Source organism: Nuphar pumila, chromosome 6, assembly GCF_984573655.1.
Source record: "Nuphar pumila chromosome 6, dmNupPumi1.hap1.1, whole genome shotgun sequence".
NCBI classification, from domain to species: domain Eukaryota; kingdom Viridiplantae; phylum Streptophyta; class Magnoliopsida; order Nymphaeales; family Nymphaeaceae; genus Nuphar; species Nuphar pumila.
The window spans coordinates 122,440,453-122,458,674 of record NC_143254.1 but is presented as its reverse complement, the minus strand read 5'-3'; the positions used below and the strand labels follow the sequence as shown (position 1 = coordinate 122,458,674).

Here is an 18,222-nt window from a genome sequence, read left to right as displayed (position 1 = left end):
TGAACTGTTATCATTGAAGACAACACAAAACTTGTACATAACCCATAGCCACCGGAGGGATTGATGCCATTGGCCATTTTCTACAACATCAATCGCTCGGCCTGCATGTAGGGCTTTTTTTTCTCGATGCTTGATAGGAAAAGCTCTCCCTTGCACACAAGAGAGTCGGTGCAACTGCCTCCTATGTTATAATCAACGCGAGGGCATCATCCGTCATGACCATGAGCCTTGGTTTCGGCATATAACAAGGGACTAGTATTGTGACTTCTCCTCACAATGCATGTGTTCGTTATTGGAGTTCGAACCATCCACAATAGATTGGCCAACAAAAGAGCATGGTGATCTATCTCCTAGAGTAAGTGGTTACAAAATATGATCATGTGGAAGAACTCGTCCTCCAACTCCTTGTCATGTTTTGCGTCTTTTTGCAAGGGACTACATAGTCCAATTGATTGATTGTGAAGCCCCTCATTTTCTCTCGCTTCGAAAACCAAGAACGATGAGGCAGTTTTTTCAATAAAAAAAAAGAAGGATGAACAACACTTCCTTTATTGCTTCGTTTGTTGCGACCTCTTTGATCAGTCCTTCGAGGGCTATGTTGACCTTGGGAACAAGGACAAGTTCTCTCTCGATGGTTTCATCGATGACTTGCAACAACAAAATTGATTTGCATGTCGAGAAATCGACACTCTTTGATAACATCACCACCATGTGCAACGGGTCAGAGCTGTTGTTGTGCGACTTGGACACTTGCATGGATTTGCTGCAACAAGCTCGACATCTATTGTAAGCTTGCTGCGAGCTCAAACATGCAATTTCTCATACAAACTGGCTTGGGATTGCTTTTGTTCTTGGCGGTTTTGATTGCGAAGGCGAAACTCATTTTGAAAAAAATTATGAAACGAAGGATCGTTCACTCTGATACCACTTGATGCATTCATGGGTTAGGGTTAAAAATTTTAGGCAGTAGGTAGGGTGGGTTAGGTTTAGGTTAAAGTCAAAATCGGATAGACAAGGTTAAATATTTTGACAAGTTATGGTATAAAAATTAGTACGCTCAAACAGTATGGAAGAGAATTTTAAATTTGGAGCTATGATTCAATACACCTTAGACTAGATAGGTCAGATACTTTATGATTTGGGTTGACTGATTATTAGATTTGGGTTTTGCCATACTTGGATCCATATTTAGTTTTTGAGTTATGGATATGGATCTAGGTCTTCAATAATTAGGTCTGCATCAAAAAGTGACATAAACTGGGTCGAGTCTTATCAAACATGATTCTGACTCCAATCTAAAAGTTAGACTCAAATCTGACCTGATCTAATTCAGATATGGGTCAGAGTATCGCTGGAAATTAGGGAGTCATATGGTTAATAGGTTCAGGTATGCATCGGGTTGATTATAATCAAGCTGGGTCTTCAATAGACATGTTTTTTAATCAAGTCTAAGAATCAGACCTAATCCTGACCATATTGATTCAGGTCCAGGTTTGGGTATGGGTATAACTGAAAAATGTAGACCCATATGATTTAATGAGCTTGGGTATAATCAGTTATGGTTTTAACGAGTTCAAGTTTCATTTCCAGTTGTGATATGATTGGTATTTTAGACCTAATTATCTGCCAATTAAAAAATATGTAAATTAATAAAATTAGCTATTTATTAAGAAGATTATATGCTAACAAATCACAAGTTTATCAAATATTCTACGTAATATCAACATCTAAATATAAAAAGATTATATCAATACCAACAAGTTATTTTAGGTCGAAATAAAAGGCATCAATGATGCATCATATTAAAAATGTATTGGGTTGGTTCACGTGCGTGTTTGAGCTCGAGTCATTTCAAGAATAAAACGGGTTTGGTACATAATCGGGTCAGGTTTCCGTAGGTTGGGATTTACATTATAGGGAACCATCCGAGTATAAAAAAAGTGGGGTCATATCTGTTCTTTATTTACAATGCCCAAGACTCGATCTTTTCATTACAAGTCTATAATTTGGACCCGATCTGAACCCACAGATCCACTAAAATCGAGTTGAGTTGGGTTTAATCGGTGCGGGACGTCAGGTTGGGTATACCTGACCGAGTTACACCACTGGTAATTTGAGCAATTTGTTGAAAACACAAGTGCCTATGTAAAAGGTTTCAATAAGTAAGCAGTTAAACATAATTTTTTCGTAAGTTAGACGCCTCCTATATGTAAAATTTCTGAAAAAAAATCACTTGATAAATTAAAAGTTTTGCTTTCTCGGACAATCTCAAGAACAAATTGACATAAACAAACGAATGCATAAAATACGAATAAAAATATATTTTGTCGCATTCATATCATGATGAATAAAAATATAACAAAGTATTATTATTTTGTTAACGTCGTCATAAGATCGCCATATTTTAAAAATAATGAGTATTTTTTTGGACATTGGATTACATCGGCATTTTTTATCTTTAGAACGTGGCAGCAGTGTAACATAGGCTTAATTTTTCAACAAACTCGAGCGTCATTCAATCACTTTTATAGACAAAATAGGAAGGGAATTGACAAATTTCCCGCGTAGACATCCTCCCTTAAAAAATGTTTTTTTTATGGTCTTTTGCAAAATAATCCTTGTCTCAATGGCCATTTGCAAATTAGTCCTGTCATATGAGATTTTGCAAAATAGTCCCTGCATTTTTCTGCAATCGGTGCAGAACAATCCCTCCGTTAAGATGCCCTCAATTTCACTGTGATCAGATCTTGACCATAATGATGAAAAGTCTATAATGCCCTCAGCAAATTGATTTTAAGCATACCGAGGCTGCAACAGCTCTCAAGTGCCATTTTCAGCAGGTCCTTAAAGTTTTTTTTTTGAGAGGAAAGGCAATCATCAGCAGGTCCTTAATGCTTATTTAGCAGCTCTCAAATGGTATACTGAAAACCCTATTCCTAAACTCTCTCTCTCGGTAGCTCTCACCTCTCAAGCATGTGCACAACGGTCTCTAATCTTACCCAAGATGAATCCGTGGCCCCTCAAGCAGCAGCATCCCCTTGCAACCCACTCTTGCCTAACCTTGTCCTGTTTTTACTCAACCATCTCACTATTCTTCTACTTTCCCTCCTTGTAATCCCACTATGCATCCTTCTATTCGATCCTCCATCTTCTTCAGATTTAGCCCTTGCTTTTCATCTCTCCCTTCTATTCATGTTTCTAACATCTAGATGCAACCTTAGTGAGGCATCAAACAATAAGAGAAAGAGTGACCTTGTTTTGAAAGAGAAACTGCTGTTAACCTTAGGGACCAATTCGCAAGGGTCAACGAAAAGGCAAGGATCATTTTGTGAAATCTCATAAGGTAGCGGCTAATTTGCAAATGGCAAATAAGCTGGGGATCATTTTGCAAAAAAACCTTTTTTTAAGAACAGAATAGGACTTTATCCACACACACAGAGCCACCCCCGAGTGAGAGAGAGAGATTGCCTTACGATGGCTGCTTCATCAAGCATCCACCATTGCAATCTCCTCTTTACCATACGGCAATTTCACTTCAACTCCAACTCACCTACGTCCAAGGTAAAGCAATCCCTCTTCCCCTTCGTTGTTCTTATGCGTCCGCTATTTTGTTTATGCTTTTGAATTTAGTGATCCCTTCACTCCCATTCAATTCGTTATGCGAAAAGAAAAATTGGGTTGTCGTTATTTTCCTGAAAGAAAAGGATGGGAAGAATTACTTTGGTGTCTAGACGATGTTTATTTAGATGATAAATTGCATTTTATTTTCCTAAAAGAAAAGGATGGGAAGAATTACTTTGGTGTCTAGACGATGTTTGTTTAGATGATAAATTGCATACCCACAATTCTAATTGATGCGATTCTTAATTGAGAGCAATTAGTTGAACGGGGTTCTGTTAAACTTATGGCTGGGAGGATGGCTATTTTGGGTTTTGCAATGATTTCGATGGAAGAATGTGTGGGTGGTCTTGTTTTTTTTTTTCATTAGAATTGATCCTAAAACACCCTTTTGTTAGCATCTTTTCAGTATTTGGACTTCATGACGGAGTTCTCTATAGCTTTAAGTAGCATTACGTGAAAGCCTTGTTTCTGGAGGAGTTTGATTGTTTGCGGATGTTTGCGGGTGTGTCCTCTAAGTTGATGGCTTTGTATCGGCTTCCCTTCATCTTCATAAACATCTTTGCAATATTATATCAATATAACCTTAACAAGCTTCATCGTCTTCCTATCATGAATGAGTCTGATTCTGGTCAGTCGTAGTAAAATAAGTCGTATTCAGATACTGCACATCATCCTGAATTGAGTTGGTATCTGGCCTACAGATGAATCCCAACAAAGGCAAAGGCGTGTGAAGAGTCTGTGAACGAATCGTTTTGGGACTAGGTTGCTAGTGGTGTAGTTTTTTATCTTGAAATGTCTTTCATATCATCTTCACTTGTCAAGGCCGCATAATGTGGAAGCATAAAAAAATCCTTCTTATATAAATGTTTCTTCTTGCCATGCATCATGACCACGAGTTGCATATATTAGGACAGAGCTCCTTATCTATGCACAGCATAATATGCTTAAGGGCAAACCCTCAGTGGTCATAGACCATGCTTTTGCTTTCTATCCCGCTTCCATCCCTGGTCCCACTCCTGGTAACTTTGGCAGACATCTTTTCAAGCTTGCGCAATGGGAATTTGTGTTTGCATACTATGATATATGTTTCTTTGTACTTTATAAAGTAGCCCAAATCACTGCTACTTTCCAGATACTTCTAGACATGCTCTTGATGTTGGTCCTCTAAGCACCACATGGGAATTGTTAGAATAACAGTGAGTTTTTTCTTCTTTTTACATGTTTTTATGCATCAGTTGTTGATAAGTGTAATCCTAGCTCTTTCTTTGTCCCTCTTATGATGTGATAATATCATTTTAATTGTTTTCTGACTAGAGATAAATTTTTCCTGAAATAGTATTATTCTCAACCAATGCTATCAAGTGCTACAACATTGATAAACTGTCAGTACAGAATTTATCTTGCATCTTGCCACTCTTTTTTACTGTTTTCGACCACTTAATTGCAAACTAATTATATGTACTTTTCCCAGTGCTTTATTAAGCTAAACATTGGAAATGCGATGTTAGAGAATCAGACAGGACCTTGGCTGTTTAAGACCTCAAAATCAAGGAGGTAACACAGCTCTCTTGAAGCTAACAATAATTTTTTAGGTATCTTGCATCACCTGCATTTGTTTCTACATGTTCATTTCTGTTCATTGTTATACATTTCCTTCTATTTTGATACTAAAGTAACTAAACTGCCTTTTTATGGTGAAACATTGTTTCATTTGTATGCCACCTTTCCAATTTTTGAACTCCCTATTTTTGTTGTATGTTTTGAATTCAGTGAATAATGTGTGCAATGTCAAACTTGTTAAAGGTCTCTTTCCATGTTTGTGCTCTTGCTGCTAATTTGTTGACATCATTCTCATGATCTAATTTTGGTGAATAAAATTTCCACATGTTTAGGTTGTATGATTGTTAAGGTACAATGCAAGTTGTTAGGTGGTTCTGGATTGTATGCATCTTGCATCTTGTATCCTGATTATCTTATTCTTTTTCAGTGTTCAATTTAATTTGCAATTGTTTGTCTTACCTTTCATGGTAAAATTTGATTTTGGTCTTCTTACAAAACTATGTAATCACATTCTAATGGAAGCTATTGAACTAATTTTCCTTATTAATTCTCAACTATTTTATATGACTTTTCACTAAGGGCTCCTTTGTTTCATTCCCATGTAAAGGAAAGGCTTTTAATGGGAATGAGCATGGATTTCTAAAAAATCCTGCCAGGTCAGCCATCCCTGTTAAAATGTATCACCCAAAATCGTTGATGTAAATATAAATATATATACTTATATACATAGAGATACATATACATATAATATTTATATGTATATGTATCTCTCTCTATATAAATATATATATTTATATATTTTTTCTCTTTTATTTTTTTATGTTTACCCGATAAGGGTATAATTGTAATTTCCATTCTTGCGCATATTCCATTTGGAATATGTTGTACTTTTTCTTCTTTTTTATTTTTGTAATTTTTATTCTTCTTTTAAATTTTTTGCATTTCATAAAAGGTGCATTGGGGGTCCCCCAATAGAGTCGTTGGGGGCCCCCAACAGTCACAAATGTGACTGTTGGGGGCTCCCCAACGACTCCTTTGGGAGCCCCCTTGCACCTCCTCTTTCTTGTATAAATAGGGGTGTTCCCCCCTTGTTTTCCCTAAGCTTGAGAGTCTCAAGCATTTGGTTATTCCTATAAAATACATGCCATTGTGCATGTTTATTATTTTTACGCTTTTGCGTACTTTGTTCAAGTGTTGTGAGAGTGCCTTCATGCACATTGTTTCTATATTATTTGTGCTCGTATGCGTATTGTCTTTTCATAGACAATTTTACATGGTATCAAAGCAAGGTTGATTATTGAAGATCGTGGGATTCTCCATTGTTCGAGTGCCTCGAAAAATGTGCCTTCCGATCTTCGAAGTTTGAAGTGGTGGATCTTTCTTCTCAAATATTTTAGAAGAATCTTGTGTAAAGTTGGTGTTGGAAATATTGTGTTGGTACGCTTTTTCCTCTACCTCTTTACTCTCTAATGGGCGAAAAGGAGTCCCATTTTGCTCTTGGTTTCAAATTAAATAGGTCCAACTATCATGTTTGGGCCGGAAATACGGAGACTCATATAAAAGGGAAGGGCCTATGGGGATATGTTCTTGGCACTATTCCGGAACCGGAACCCAAGATTACTATAGTGAATGGAAGCGAAATCAAGATTCTTGAGGGAGAAGAAAGAACCAAAGCCCTTGAAGAATACTCCAAGAAACACGATGAATGGGAAATGAAGAATTTTAAGATTCTTTCATGGTTTTTCTCATCCGTGGAAACCAAGATTAATGCCAACATTATTAAATTCAAAAAGGCATCGGAAGCTTGGCATTATCTTGAAAAAATGTACACCTCAAGGGATCTCTCTCATAAATATTATCTTCAAAAGAAGGCTATCTCTCTTACTCAAGCTGAAATGACGATTAGGGAATACTTTGCCGACCTTTCCTCTATTTGGGATGAGCTTGCAATGCTTGAACCAAAATGGAGTGGAGAGGCAATTGAGCTTCGTCACAAGCAACTTGAAGAAGATCGGTTCTTCAACTTCTTGAATGGGCTAAGGCCCGAATTTGAGCAAATAAGGTCATCTCTTCTCTCCTCTTTTCCCCCCCCCTTCTCTTGAAGATGTTTTCACCAAATTAAGTGGTGAAGAGACTCGGATGAATTTATGTAAACAAGGACCAAATGTTCTTGCGGTCCCTTGTAATATTGAAGAAAATAGTGAGGTCAATGTTGTATCCAGACCCGGAAACAATGTAAGAACCTATCGTCCCCCTCACTTTAAATCTCAAAATCAAGGTGAAAATGGTGGTCAAAGAGGAAGAAGGGACTATAGCAAAACTATTTGTCATTTTTGTAAAGAACCGGGGCATATCAAACCCGTATGTCCCAAATGGAAGAAACTTCTAGCCATGGCTACCACTGGTGTACCACAGAAGGATGAGGCATCTTCGAGTGGGACCCTTTCTATAAATCAAATAGTGGAAGCTCTTCAACATCTCCTCAAGGGATCTACCTCCGGTGCGGCCGTATCCACTTCTTCCTCTCGAGGTAAAATCTCTTGGCTTTTGGACTCTGGTGCATCCTTCCATATGTCCCCAAACATTTTCTCACTTTCCGATTATTCGAAAAATGGTTCCCCATCTTATGTCTCCACTGCTGACGGAACCTCTCTTGAAATCAAAGGAATAGGCAATTTTGAAACTCAAGAATTTTCTATTCCAAAAATCAGATTTATACCTAAACTTAACTTAAATCTCCTCTCTGTTTCTCAACTCACGGACCATGGCTGCGATATTAAATTCTCTTGTGATAAATGCGTAATACAGGATCGCCAGTCCGGGAAATTGATTGGGGAAGGCTTTAGAAGAGGAGATTTATACTATATGGAATCTCTTCAAGTTCCAAAAGTTTTGTGTAATGTTGCCCGACATAAAGACATAAATGTGTGGCACAAAAGACTTGGTCATCCTAATATCACCAAGTTATCATATTTACATTTTGCAAAAGACCTATGTAAAAGCTCTTTTTCTTGTAATGACTGCATTCTGGGAAAAATGCGTAGTTTACCTTTTGAGCAAAGAACTATGTTCTCGTCTAAGACTTTCGAAATTGTTCATTCGGATGTTTGGGGGCCTGCACCTGTTGTCTCAAAAGGAGGTTTTTCTTATTACGTAATATTTGTGGATGATTTTTCCAGATATTCGTGGATATATTTTCTTAAGTTTAAACATGAAGTGTTTTCATGTTTTAAAAATTTTCATTCAATGATTAAGAATCAATTTAACAGCAACATAAAGATTTTTAGAAGTGACTCTGGAGGAGAATATCTCTCCAATCAATTTAAGGTATATCTTGAGGATCACGGTATTATTCACCAAAGGTCTTGTCCTAAAACACTTCAACAGAATGGGTTGGCTGAAAGAAAACATAGGCACATTATTGAGACCACTAGGACCCTTCTTATATCTCAAAATATTCCTAAAAACTTTTGGGCCGAAGCAGCTCTTGCTTCTGTTTATTTGATAAATCGCTTACCATCTAGGATATTAGGAAAAATATCTCCCTTTGGCCTTTGAGGTATTACATAAGTTTGAACCTGATTATAATAGGTTAAGAGTCTTTGGATGCAAGTGTTTCATACTTACAGATAAGAATGACAAACTCTCTCCCAAGGCTATTCCTTGTGCCTTTCTTGGTTATTCTGAAACTCAAAAAGGTTTTCGTTGTTATGACCTTAGAGATGATAAGCTATATGTCTCTAGAAATGTAACTTTTTTAGAAAATGAGAGTGGTTTTGAAAAAAATGTTTCTCAACAAGAAAATTTTGATTACTCCTTCTTATTTGACTTATTGTCTAGTAATGATGACATATCTAGTGATGATGAGGTATCATTAAACCATGATGAGGAAAACGATGCAGATATTGATGAACATAACTCATTCAATGAACAAGAAAGTAGAGTTCCAAGTGAACCAATAACCTATTCTCGTAGAAACCAAGACACCTTTAGAAGTGCTATTGATCAATATAGTGAGCTTTCTCCTACTCTTGACCATAGAAGATCTGAAAGGAATAGAAGACCTCCAACTCGTTTTGTATCCTTTGACTCCTTTTCACCTCGATCTAGGGCTTGTCTTAGTGCCATTCACTCTTATTTTGAACCAAGAAATTTTGAAGAAGCTAAAAAATGTATAGAATGGCAAGAAGCCATGCAAAGTGAACTTAATGCTCTTAAAATGGAAGAAACTTGGGATTTCCAAACTCTACCTATAGGAAAGAAAACGATAGGCTGTCGATGGGTCTTTAAAGTTAAAACTAAGAGCGATGGTTCTCTAGAAAGGTATAAAGCTCGCCTAGTTGCAAAAGGGTATGGGCAAGAGTATGGAATTGATTACGAAGAAACATTTGCCCCTGTAGCTCGAATGGTTACGATTAGGTATCTTATTACTATTGCATCTATTAAAAATTGGAACATTTTTCAAATGGATGTTAAAAATGCCTTCTTAAATGGTGATCTTAACGAAGAAGTGTATATGGATGCCCTACCAGGCATGATAATTCCTAAAAATAAAGTTCTTTGTCTTCGAAAGGCTCTCTATGGTTTAAAGCAGGCTCCCAAAGCCTGGTATGATAGATTTACCAATGTAATGTTGGAAAATGGTTTTTCCTCATGTTATACTGATACTGCGTTGTTTACTAGAAAATCTAATGCAGGGATTGTAATTTTGTTACTCTACGTTGATGACATGTTAATTACAGGGGATGATGTTCAAGGAGTCAAGGGTATTAAGTCCGTCTTGACTTCAAAATTTGAGATGTCAGACTTAGGTTTTCTGACATATTTTCTTGGAATTGAGGTTGCCTATTCGCAACGTGGTTATTTTTTATCTCAGTCTAAACTTGCTTGCGAGATTATTGACAGGTCAGGTATCTCTGATGACAAAGTATGCGAAACTCCTGAAGTTGTGGGAGCAAAAATGAAGATTGACGACGGTGTTCCTCTAACCGATCCTACTCCTTACAGGCAGTTGGTGGGTTCTTTAATGTATCTTAGCATTACTCGATCCGATTTGTCACATGCTATTCACATCGCCAGTCAGTTTCAGCATGCTCCTACAACCGTTCATATGAGTGTTGTGCTTCGCATCATCAGATATTTGAAGGGAACGGTGAATAAGGGAGTATTCCTATCCTCTTCTTCTGAATTGAAATTGCTTGCTTATACTGACTCAGATTGGGGAGGTGACCCTAGTAACCGTCACTCCACCACTGGTTTCTGTGTCTTCTTAGGTGAGTCATTAATTTCATGGCGATGTAAAAAGCAACAGAAGGTTTCTCTGTCATCCACTGAAGCCGAATATAGAGTCATGGCATCTACCACTATGGAAATTGTATGGATTCGAAGTCTTTTGGAAGATATGAGAGTGTTTATCAAAGAACCAACAAAAGCTGTGCTGTGACAATAAAAGTGCAATTTATATTGCCAAGAATCACACATTTCACGAGCGAACAAAGCATATAGAGATGGACTGCCATTATGTCAGAGAAGAATACTTGAAGAAGGTCATTGATCTACCATACGTAACGTCTGAGTATCAGCTTGCTGACTTCTTCACCAAAGCTCTATGTTTGCCCAGATTTCTTTTCCTCCTTGGCAAACTTGCGGTTATCACACCGTAAGTTTGAGGGGGGTGTTAAAATGTATCACACAAAATCGTTGATGTAAATATAAATATATATACTTATATACATAGAGATACATATACATATAATATTTATATGTATATGTATCTCTATATATATAAATATATATATTTATATATTTTTTCTCTTTTATTTTTTTATGTTTACCCGATAAGAGTATAATTGTAATTTCCATTCTTGTGCATATTCCATTTGGAATATGTTGTACTTTTTCTTCTTTTTTATTTTTGTAATTTTTATTCTTTTTATTTTTTGCATTTCATAAAAGGTGCATTGGGGTCCCCCAATAGAGTCGTTGGGGGCTCCCCAACGACTCCTTTGGGAGCCCCCTTGCACCTCCTCTTTCTTGTATAAATAGGGGTGTTCCCCCCTTGTTTTCCCTAAGCTTGAGAGTCTCAAGCATTTGGTTATTCCTATAAAATACATGCCATTGTGCATGTTTATTATTTTTACGCTTTTGCGTACTTTGTTCAAGTGTTGTGAGAGTGCCTTCGTGCACATTGTTTCTATATTATTTGTGCTCGTATGCGTATTGTCTTTTCATAGACAATTTTACAATCCCATGTTAAAGTTTTCATTGAGGTGGAGGTATGAAAGGATTTACACATAAAAAGTGAGGTAGTGGAAAAAATTAAGGCCCACTTGTGCCAGCATGGCACCTATGTCACATAGACTTGGCTAAGCACCCGTCGCACTCGTGTCAATGCGATGTGATGTGGGTGCAGCACCTGGTGAGCTGTGACGTGGGACTCGCCGCATTGGGTGCAGTCAAACTTTTTGGGTGTGTGGTCAACTGCACCCAAACTCAAAACTGTTTGAAACTGGACGCGGTCAGCATTGAGCGAGTCCAATTTCAGACTTTCAAGTTAAAAAAGAAAAGAAAAGAAAAGAAAAAGAAGACGAAGAAAAGAGGGGCAGGGGGTCAACCCCTCCTCCATAACTCCACTGCACCTTCAAGTACGTACCTCTCTCCTCTTGCGTCCCTTTTAGCGAGCCCCACCTTCAAGTACGTACCTCTCTCTCTCCTCCATTTCTTCTCTTTCTCGTTCTCTTCTTGTTCCGCCTCCTCTCTTGCTCCCTCTTGCTTCTCCTCGTTTTCTGCACCCTCCTCCTCTATCTCATCCTCTTCTTCCTCCTCTGTTGCATACACATCGAGTCTCTCTCTCTCTCTCTCTCCTTTTTCTTAACTTTTTATAGTTTTATAACACCTGGCACAAGCAAGCTGGGTCAGACTCAGGTCTGATCTAGGTCTGATTGACCTGGATCTTTTTAGACCCAAGTCTGATTCAGACTTGGGTCAAAGGAACCCAGATCTGAATTAGACCTGGACCTATTCTAACCCAAGTCAGACTCAGTCTTGCGTCAAAGCAGACCTAGGTCTGAATTGGACCTAGGTTTGTTGGGTTTGCTTTGACTCAGTCGGATTCTGGCCTGGGTCAAAGTAATCCCAGGTTTGAATTAGTCTGGGTATACAGAGCCAGGTCTGTCCGAGATATCCTACACCCCTGCACCCAAGTTTTTTTAAAGTGCCACATTTGATGTTTGTTTCATTCATGGTGGGAAAGGATTACATCTTGATTGCCAGCTCAACACTTTCCCATGAAAGTTGCATGAAACAAGTGAGGCCTAAATTTTTTGGTGCTTACTTTGGTATTTTACCTGTCATATAAGTTTGTTGCAAGTGCCACTTTTGTTCATGCAGGTGCTTTTAAGTCATCCACTTCCATGATCTGGCTTCGATCTTGGGATAAACTTGGCCAAGTATTTTACAGGTTTTGGATCTTTTTTCTTCCCTTCCCATATGAAAAGAGCATAATGCAAAGGTTGCCATTGATAAAGAAATGCATTATATTTATAAGTGTGGTTGTTTTGTTGGTAAGGGGTCAGCCAAGCGAAGGATCAAGTAAAACACAATAATTATTGCCACATTGCCTTTGTCTCATGTAAAGCACTTGCATGCCAGAAGTTAGTTTCCCAAAAGAGAATTTTATTCTTCATTCTTTTAGAAATGAAGGAAAAATCTTTTAAAGATTACTGGATGATGCACATTTCTTCATTATTCCATTTGTCTAATCCAAAGTTACCGGAAGCTTCTTAGATAGGTGGGAAGTATGCTTCCCAGAAGCTTGCTTCAGAAGCGCAATATTCCTCGCTTCCGAAACTTGATGGAAAGCTCGATTTTTCTACTGTTCTCCTATGCTCCCCACAAGCTTAGTCCACGCTTCCTATTCACTTCTTGTGTTTCTTTTCATGTTTTTCATGTGTTTCCTCTCACATTTCCCACTCATAGGCTTTATCTAAATTGGTAACCAGGATTGTTAGATTTTGACGAAAGTTTAATTCTTACATTAAAAAACTCAATAAATTTTAATCATAGTCAAGTTTATTTCAGTTTGTATTCGTTTTCCATTTCACTTCGCATTTGATTCCCATGTTGCTTCCTTTTCTATTCCTGTTTCACTTTCAAATTGATTTCTCACTTCCTATAAATTTTAAAATGCCTTGCTTTTTGCTTCCACTTCCCCTATCATTTCCTGCTTCCACTTCCTAGTCCGACAACCTTGGTTTGATCAACCTAGAGCAAGACACCATCGCCATGCTAGGGCGATTGCATGTCCGATGGGGTCCAACATAAGTTGTGTCTAAATGTGGGTACGCATATTATGTTAATTTTGTGAATGACTTTACTAGATATACTTAGATTTACTTAAGCATAAATCTGAGGTGTTTTCTCATTTTTAAAATTTTCATAAGATGGTCAAAAATAAATTTGAAAATGATATTTCTATATTTCGTATTGATTCAGTGGAAGAATTTTTGTCAAATGAATTAAAAAATTATCTCCACTCACATGGCATCACACATCAAAGATCTTGTCCTCACACACTACAATAAAATGGTTTAGCTAAGAGAAAACATTGGCACATTATTGAAACTTCAGTGACTTTACTTATTGCTAGCTATGTGCCTAAAGTATTTTGGGCAAAAGTTGTCCTAACTGTTGTTTATCTTATAAATAGAATGTCGTTTTTTTCTTTGCATAATATCTCACCAGTTGAGAAACTCTTTAAACTCACCCCTAATTATTCCAGATTACGAACTTTTGGTTGTAAATGTTTTATTTTAATCAATGAGAATGACAAATTTTCTCCTAAAGCTATTCCTTGTGCCTTCTTTGGTTATACCGACAACAAAAAAAGGATATAGGTGTTATGGTTCTAAAAATGGAAAACTATACATCTCAAGAAATGTAACTTTTCTTAGAAAAAGAAAAATTCTTTGATAAGGATCAACCTAAGGAAGTAATCAAGTACTTTTTTTTTTGTTTCATCTTATTTCAAAACAGGATATTGACAGTTGTGATTGCGAGCATAATTTAGAGAATGATGTTGAATCTAGAGATTTTGAATCTCTTGATGAATTGCCCTACAATGATCCAACTTGTATTCAATATTCTAGACGGGGAAATCAAAATTCTCTATGTGCACTTGAAAAGTTTTCTAACCTTAATATAGATGAACTGCAAATTAGGAAATTATCTAGAGTATCAAAACCCCCATCAAAATTTGTATCCTATGATTCCATTTCTTCAAAAGACCAAGTGTGCATAGCCCTAATTCATTCATATGTAGAACGCTTATCTTACGTTCAGGCTAAAGAACACCCTGAATGGGTTAAAGCTATGAGGGTGGAACTTGAAGCTTTGGAAAGGTTTCAAACTTGGTTTATTCAAAATTTTCAACCAGAAAAGAAACCCATAGAGTGTAGATGGGTATACAAAATAAAAACCAAGAGGGATGAAACTCTTGAGCGATATAAAGCTAGGCTACTTGCAAAGGAATATTTGCAAGAATATGAAGAAACCTTTGCACTGGTTGCCCACATGACAACAGTTAGAACTCTTATTGTAGTGGCTTTTATTAAAAACTAGCACATATACCAAATGGATGTTAAAAACGCCTTTTTAAATGGAAATCTTATGAAAGTTTACATGGAGGCACCCCTTGGTATGAGTCTTCTTCAAAGCAAGACTCTTCGTATGAGGCATTATATGGTTTGAAACAAGCTCTCAAAGCTTGGTATGATAGATTTAGCAAGGTTATGTTTAATATTGGCTTTAGATCATGTGTGATTGACACTGGTTTATTTGTTAAGCATTTTGATGTAGGTATTGTCATTCTGCTTCTCTATGTTGATGATATGATAATCACTAGATGAGATACCCAAGGAGTTCAACACATTAAAAATATTCTTAAAACTAGTTTTGAAATGCCTGATTTGGGTTTTCTACGTTAGTTTCTAGGAATAAAAGTTTCTTATTCTCCTAGAGGGTATTTATTATCTCGGTCTAAGTTTGCTTCTGATATTATTCTTTGGTCTGAAATATCAGATGATAAGAAGGTTGACACTTTTGAAGTAACAAATGTCAAGATGAAAATTGATGATGGGAGCCTCTAGACGATCCAACTCCTTATAGACAGCTTATCAACGTTCTTTCTTACTTGACTATTATTAGACTTGATATAATACACAATGTACACACTAGTCAGTTTCAACGCGCTGCCACATCTATTCACATGGGAGTTGTTTAACATATTATTAGATATTTTAAAAATTCTATTTCTAAAGGCTTGTTTATGTTTTTTTCTTCTACATTAGATTTACTTGCATATATAGATGCAGACTGAGGAGGTTATATTAACAATAGACACTTAACCACAGGTTTTTGTGTTTTCTTAGGTGAATCATTAATCTCATAGAGGTTCCAAAAGTAACAGAAGGCCTTTTTTTCCTCAATTGAAGGCGAATACCGAACAATGACTACTACCATAATGGAGGTAGTGTGGCTGAGAAGACTGTTGGTTGATATGAGAATCAAGATTCTAAGAGCTTCAAAGATGTGCTGCCACAACAAGAGTGCTATCTACATGTAACGCCCCAAAATTTTGAACCCGTAAACCTTTAAAATAAACTTGAAAGAGACTAGAAAATCCTTTGTTTTTTAGAGTTTTTGTTTCAGTGAATCAACAAAAACAATTTTTCGAAAAGAAAAGAGACAAGTCGACAACCTTGGGCGCATTAACGTAAAACCTCCATTTCATAATAGCTTGTATCTTCACAAATCATTTTAAAACCCTATGTAGTAGAAAAAAATATAAGTTTGTATAAAAATGAGATTTTCTAAAGAGACCCTTATACAAAATTCAAAACTCAAAATGTATCCAGGACGCAGAATGCTAGCATAAATAATGAGATCTTGAAGCCATCTTGCAATCACGTCATCGCCCGTCTTGTAAACCTAATTGTCACTTGTACTTATAAGATGAGTCAGTTTCATACAAAACTGGTAGGTGCACAAGCAAGACAATGTAGAACAATTCTAGCATATGCATTTAATTCATACATGATACACAATTCAACAAGTAATGTGAACAAATCTAATATATACATCAAATTCATATATGATACGCAATTTAATAAGTGATGTGAGCAAGATAACTTTGTTTCGATATTAGTTGTCCTGTGGGTATGCACATGTGCAAACTGTAAAAACAACTAAGACTAATCCGAGGGTTTATTATGCCATGTATTTTCGATACCCAGGGTAGCTAGCTGAGTCTGCTCTTAAGGGGACAGCCAGTGACCGAGAGAGAATTCCCCAAAGGCATACGTAACAAGGGATGCATCCAACTTTTGCAAAAGTGTATGAGATCTACCACCTTGGATAATTTTTTATAGTCCTGTCTCCTAACTCCGATGACGGGGGACATCGAGTCATTTACCCGAGGGGTGGTTGTTAACAACTTGTCCATCAGAGTTTTGTATCATCTCATCCTCTCCCTTGATAGAAAACAACGGTGCGAATGGGTGCGTCAGGTTTTATTTAACTGAAGACTCATTCTACATGCTTTGGTCTTTTAAACCAGGTCGTACATCTTGCCTGTAAAGGCGATCATCACCATTACTTGATTTCCATAATATGCCATTCACACGCTTCAAGATTACTCGAACCTCTCGTTTAATCATCGTAGCATTAACATGTTGTGCTTGTGTAAAAGTACAACTACGATGAGAGGGGTAACAGTTTCTCAAAAGAAACCCCAACTCCATTGTTTCGTAAAAAAAACGATACAGCTATATGATTTAGTTTGACGTGATCTAGTCTTTAAAAACACTTGTACATCCTTGTGCAATTTGCACAATACGAGGTCACCATGTATCTATCATCTATTTATCGTAGTATTAGCATGTTGCACATGTCTTGCGATACTATTTGCGATCAATGGGGTATGGGTTTCTCAGCACATGCTCATACCCCCAATCGGGGCTATCCGAGTCATATCGAAAATACCCCGAAGTTGTAAAACATTTCTCCTAAATACGCCGACTTGGGAAAGCTTAGTTGCAATTTCGCAACCTATAAGTGTGCAGACTTTGCTTTGCAAAACTATGCATTTGGAGAGCTGGATTCTCACAAGGAATTCCTTTTATTTAAAACTCTAGCGCCCAATGTGCAAACCCATGTCTTTTGAAAAAGAGCGAGTAGGAAACAGGTAGGATAGGATATGCTTTTGCGTGTCCTACAAGTTGTATTTATGTAAGAATCATTCATACATTACAATGCAAGCCTCTGCACATTGCAACGTGACGGTAAAGTGTAAAACAAATAAGTGCGTAAGCAGTGCATGAGGTACAAAACTGTACCCCGACTAAATAAATGCGTAAGCAGTGCACGAAATACGAAACCGTATCTCAGCTAAGTAAATGCATAAGCAGTGCATGATGTATAAAACCGTACCTCAACTAAATAAATGCGTATGCAGTAGCCTGTGCACTAAAGTACGGCGACAAAGTAAATGACATAAAGGAAAGAGGACAAGGATCGCAAAACTGCATTCTTGAATTAAATGCGTAAGCAGTAGCCTGTGCACTAAAGCGCAACAACAAAGTAAATGACATAAAGGAAAGAAGACAAGGATCACAAAACTGCGTCCTTAAATTAAATGCGTAAGCAGTAGCCTGTGCACTAAAGCGCGGTAGCAAAGTAGATGACATAAAGGAAAGGACAAGGATCGCAAAACTGTGTCCTTGAGTTAAATACGTACATATATACATATATGTATATATATATATACTACAATTTAAATGTCATATGCTTAATTTAGATATTCCATTATCCTTTGCGCAACTTTCCCCTATCTTGGAGATCGTCGGATTCGCTGACGATTCTGAGAGTAGGTTATCAAGGGCTTGTGCCTTGGTGCACGTGTAGAGTCTGTTGCGCTGATGGGGTGCGCTCAAAGCTTCGTCGTACGCAAAAAAAGAAAGAATCATGCTCGTGTCGCGGGGGTCA

At 37.2% G+C, this 18,222-nt stretch overlaps 1 protein-coding gene across 2 annotated transcripts in view; it reads left to right on the top strand.

The window, feature by feature from the left end:
- Positions 1 to 3,436: 3,436 nt before the first annotated feature.
- The window catches only part of LOC149835996 (uncharacterized), a 74,013-nt gene continuing 59,227 nt past the window's right edge, over positions 3,437 to 18,222 (top strand). The window contains exons 1-3 of one of the 2 annotated variants that reach the window (XM_090008899.1): positions 3,437 to 3,561; positions 4,958 to 4,996; positions 5,093 to 5,175. In XM_090008899.1, coding sequence (XP_089865025.1) covers positions 3,475 to 3,561; positions 4,958 to 4,996; positions 5,093 to 5,175 — 209 coding nt within the window. In that variant the 5' untranslated portion in view covers positions 3,437 to 3,474. The remainder of the gene's footprint in view (positions 3,562 to 4,957; positions 4,997 to 5,092; positions 5,176 to 18,222) is intronic. The other variant, XM_090008900.1, reaches the window with a different exon arrangement.